General features: G+C 38.0%; 1 protein-coding gene and 1 long non-coding RNA gene across 2 annotated transcripts in view; both read right to left on the reverse strand.

Moving 5' to 3' along the window:
- The window catches only part of si:dkey-10o6.2 (UPF0676 protein C1494.01), a 7,625-nt gene extending 6,872 nt beyond the window's left edge, over positions 1–753 (reverse strand). The window contains exon 1 of the mRNA XM_014015986.1: positions 479–753. Within this exon, the coding sequence (XP_013871440.1) occupies positions 479–631 (153 nt within the window). The 5' untranslated portion in view covers positions 632–753. The remainder of the gene's footprint in view (positions 1–478) is intronic.
- Positions 754–3,573: 2,820 nt separating this feature from the next.
- Positions 3,574–3,844, reverse strand: LOC106522810 (uncharacterized). The gene is made up of 2 exons (XR_001310826.1): positions 3,773–3,844; positions 3,574–3,692 (listed from the first exon to the last, which is right to left on the reverse strand). It is a non-coding gene; the product is annotated as an uncharacterized LOC106522810 (long non-coding RNA).
- Between the last annotated feature and the right edge of the window lies 1 nt (position 3,845).

The following is a 3,845-nucleotide window of genomic DNA, read 5'->3' on the forward strand; positions in this document are numbered from 1 at the left end:
TATATATATATACCATAATAAGGTTATTCAGCTGTAGTTGCCATATTTATCTGGTTTGGCTCCAGAAATGAATTGATCTAATGGTCCAGTCGTTCATGACATATTTAGCTAACAAAGAAAGTTGACTTCAAATAGTAAATGGGAACATTAATAAACACAAGACTTGTGCAATCTGTCAGCACTCACAGTATTTGGGATTTATCTCAGCTCCTTCAACAGTTTTTTTGGGCCTGTATCTGTAAAACTGATAAGAGTCATGTTGTTTGTGCCTTTTGGCTGTGACAAAATGAATCACCTCTAGAGATATATCCTGTCATCACTTTCCGAGAGTTTCGTTCAAATCCGTGCAGGGATTTTTGAGATATTTTGCTAACAGACACAAAATGACACGCACAAAAACAAACATCGACATCAAACAATTGTGAATATGCACTTCCTTCATCATCAACCTTTTCTGATAGCTCGGATGTGGCCTCACCTCCTCCTGAGAGATCCCCGTGTTCATGAGCAGAACGAAGCCGATCTCTACGAAGGCCTTCTTCAGCTGCGCGGCCAGCTCGTGCAGCTGCTCCTCGGTCACATCCTTCTCTGTCAGGCTGTAGGCTCTGAAGTCCACCACCGGGATGCTCATCTTCTTCACACAAAATGTGTTGAAACTCTCGATTCACAGGTTTGGAAGGAACTTGCTGTCAGACAGCGAGCTGTGCGTCACGTGACCACGTTTTAGCCATTTGGAAGAGAAGCGCTCCTGAGCTTCACACGGATTGCGCAACCTCAGGGTTGCCTTTTCACCTTTATCAAACCAGAGGGGAGGGTCCTGAGAACGACGTGATGATGACATTACCTAATCATGCGTAAAACAGTTTAAGAATTAATTTAGAAGTAAGAGAAACGTCCAAAAACAGTTTTTTATTTTTATTTTTTATGGCCAACTGACAAAGATTTACAACCTCATGTCCAAAAGATTGGAATGTTGTGTAAAATGTAAATTCAAACAGAATGTCTATAACTTATTCTTAAAATGTTGAAAATAAAAAAAGTACCATTTCTTGAAAAAAACAACAGACACAGAGTTAAAGTAACTAAATAAAAATACTTTGTTACTTAAGTAGAAATTTAGGGTATCTGTACTTTACTTGAGTAATTATTTTTTAGCGTACTTTTTACTTTTACTCATTATATTTTTACACAATTTTCTGTACTTTCTACTCGCTACATTTTTAAAAAAGGTAAGAAGTAGAAAGTTGTTACTCCTGTTTTATTCTGAGTTATTACTTAAAAAAAACTATCCTGATAAATTGTGTCTCCTGGATAGAGTGAATTTAATTGTGGTTGGATGAGAAGTACAAATATATACCATTCTGACACCGTATTAGCTTGTACACAACCCATCACAGCTGCATGCTGTTAGAAAAAAAATATTTTTTGGAGAAGTCACCTCCCAATAAACGTCATTTTGGAAAATCTATCTGCTCACTTTTACTCAGTACTTTTACTTTTGATACTTAAGTAGATTTTGTGTCAGAAATTTACTTTTGATACTTAAGTGCAAAAAATACCAGATACTTTAAGACTTTAACTCAAGACTCAAGTAATATTTTTAGAGAAGACTAACTTTTACCAAAGTGTTTTTGTGATAAGTTACTTGTACTTTTACTTAAGTATCACTTTGAGGTACTTTAAACAACACTGAACAGATCATTTGGACTCTTATGGCAGACATTGGTCTCTAAAAGACAATCTTGATCACATCAGTCTGTAAACATCAATAAAGTGAGTTTTAACAGAGGAATCTTGTCCTGTTCTTCTCCTGGGTTGTCTTAGGGATTTTTTTTATTTATGATGAACAAAAAGTATTCTTCAGTGAGAGGACTGCAGACAGGCCAGTTTGCTCCCAAACTCTTTTTCTATAAGTCATGTTGTTGTAATAACTGCAGTGTGTTGTTTAGCACTGTCTAGCTGAAATAAGCAAGGCATTCCCCCCCAAAAAAGGTTGTCTGAATGGGAGCCTATTTGGTTCTAAAACCTGTGCATACTTTGGTGCTTTTCCAGATGTGTAAAAGGCCCATACCAGAGGCACTAACGTACCCCATACCATTTTAGAGGCAGGCTTTTAAGCTGTGCGCTAATGACAAGCTGGATGGACATCCCAGTTCTCATGCATGTCTGGTTGTACAGATTATCTGAAAATTACACAGATTTTCCTCCCATTTTGCATGGATACGGATTGGCAAATAAGAACAAGTTTGCCACCTCCTCTCCCTGCACCTCTGCCGCTGCAGATACTGTTATCTTGGCTAACAGTCCACTTGTCCACTTCACCCCTCACCCCCCACCTCTTGTTTTGTGTGAGAGTACTGGATTTTTTTTTTTGTGAAAATCACAGATTCCTGAGGGTCAAAATACAGATAAATGTCAAAAGAGGTTGACAAAAAGGGTTTCCCAAAAAATAAATTTCAAATTTTGATTTATCCGACCAAAGGACAGCTTTTTCCTTTGTCTCAGTCCATTTAAATGAGTTTTTTTCTGTTCATGTGACTTTTTTTTTTGCACAATAGAGCTTTAACCGGGATTTGGATGGCATGGTGAACTGTTACAGACAATGATGTGTGGAAGTGTTCCTGAGCCTGTGCAGTGATAAGAGAATCAGCCTGTTCTTTTAAATGAAATGCTGCCTGAGGGTCTGACGTTAACTGGCATTCATTACTGACTTTCATCCTTTGAGGATGTAGATCTTGAAGTTTTTTTGATATACTGAACCATAGATATATCAGTCTTTAAGCTTCATTGAGCAACATTGTTCTGAAATTGTCCCACTATTTTTAGACACAGTTTTTAGTGGATTAATGAACCTCTGCTCCGTCCAGCTTTACCTTTTTTTTTTGAGTGGATCTTTCTAAACAGCTTTTCTATACAGCCAAAGCAACGTGGTGATAGAGCTAAAGTGTCTCCTTTGGCTGATGAAATGAGTGTCACAGTCAAATAGCGTGACCGTAAAAGAAACATTTCTTTTTAAGTTCTTACTTTAACCTATAGCTCTGTTTGCCATTACCAAGTCATAAAAGATCATCAACTGAGAGCAGTTAGATTGGTTAACTCGTCTCTTCTTTTCTCCAGGAGACTGTTTTTTCATCATCTATGTGGACAGCTGCAAATTTCTGTCAAGCTTGAAGGCGTCTCTTTGAAGAAACACTTTCTTAGTTGTAGCTTAATGTAGGTTACTTAAGGAGCAACGGCGGTGTATTGGGTTAAATTACAACTTTGTCAATGGCTTTTACTGTATTTCTGTTTTGTTTTTGTACAACTTCAGTCTCTATTGAATCATCAAATCAGCCAGAGTTGCTCAACACAGCTGTATTGATAATATAATACAAAGAATAGAGAAAACAGTGGTGGATTTCTGAAACTGATTTCTCTTTGAGGTCACTGTGCGAAACGTTGTTCTGTCAAGTTGTGCTTTTGTTAACCCAGATTTTAGAAAACGAAATCAAACTTTATTTGTACAGCATTTTACCTATGTAGCAACCCAAAGTCTCCCAGCAAAACCAAACTACAATTTGAAAAACACAAAACTATCACGAGTCAAGGCGGAGTGAGTGGACCAGCAATATAACCACAAGCAGTCAGATTCAAAATAAATAAACAGTGCTTTATTTTACAGGTGCGGGGAAGAAAGGGGTGCGGGTCCGGATCTGAGGAGAGGAGGAGGAACAGGTGAGTATCCAGGTCTTGAGTTAACAGAGATGCAGTATCTTTAAATGAATGGTCTTACTTTCAGTGACAGGTCGAAGTTGCTCGGGTCCTGATGGAGCAGAACGTGCTGGGGTGAACACAACGGGTGAGTC

The sequence above is a fragment of the Austrofundulus limnaeus genome, unplaced genomic scaffold (assembly GCF_001266775.1).
Source record: "Austrofundulus limnaeus strain Quisiro unplaced genomic scaffold, Austrofundulus_limnaeus-1.0 Scaffold137, whole genome shotgun sequence".
In the NCBI taxonomy this organism is placed as follows: Eukaryota; Metazoa; Chordata; class Actinopteri; order Cyprinodontiformes; family Rivulidae; genus Austrofundulus; species Austrofundulus limnaeus.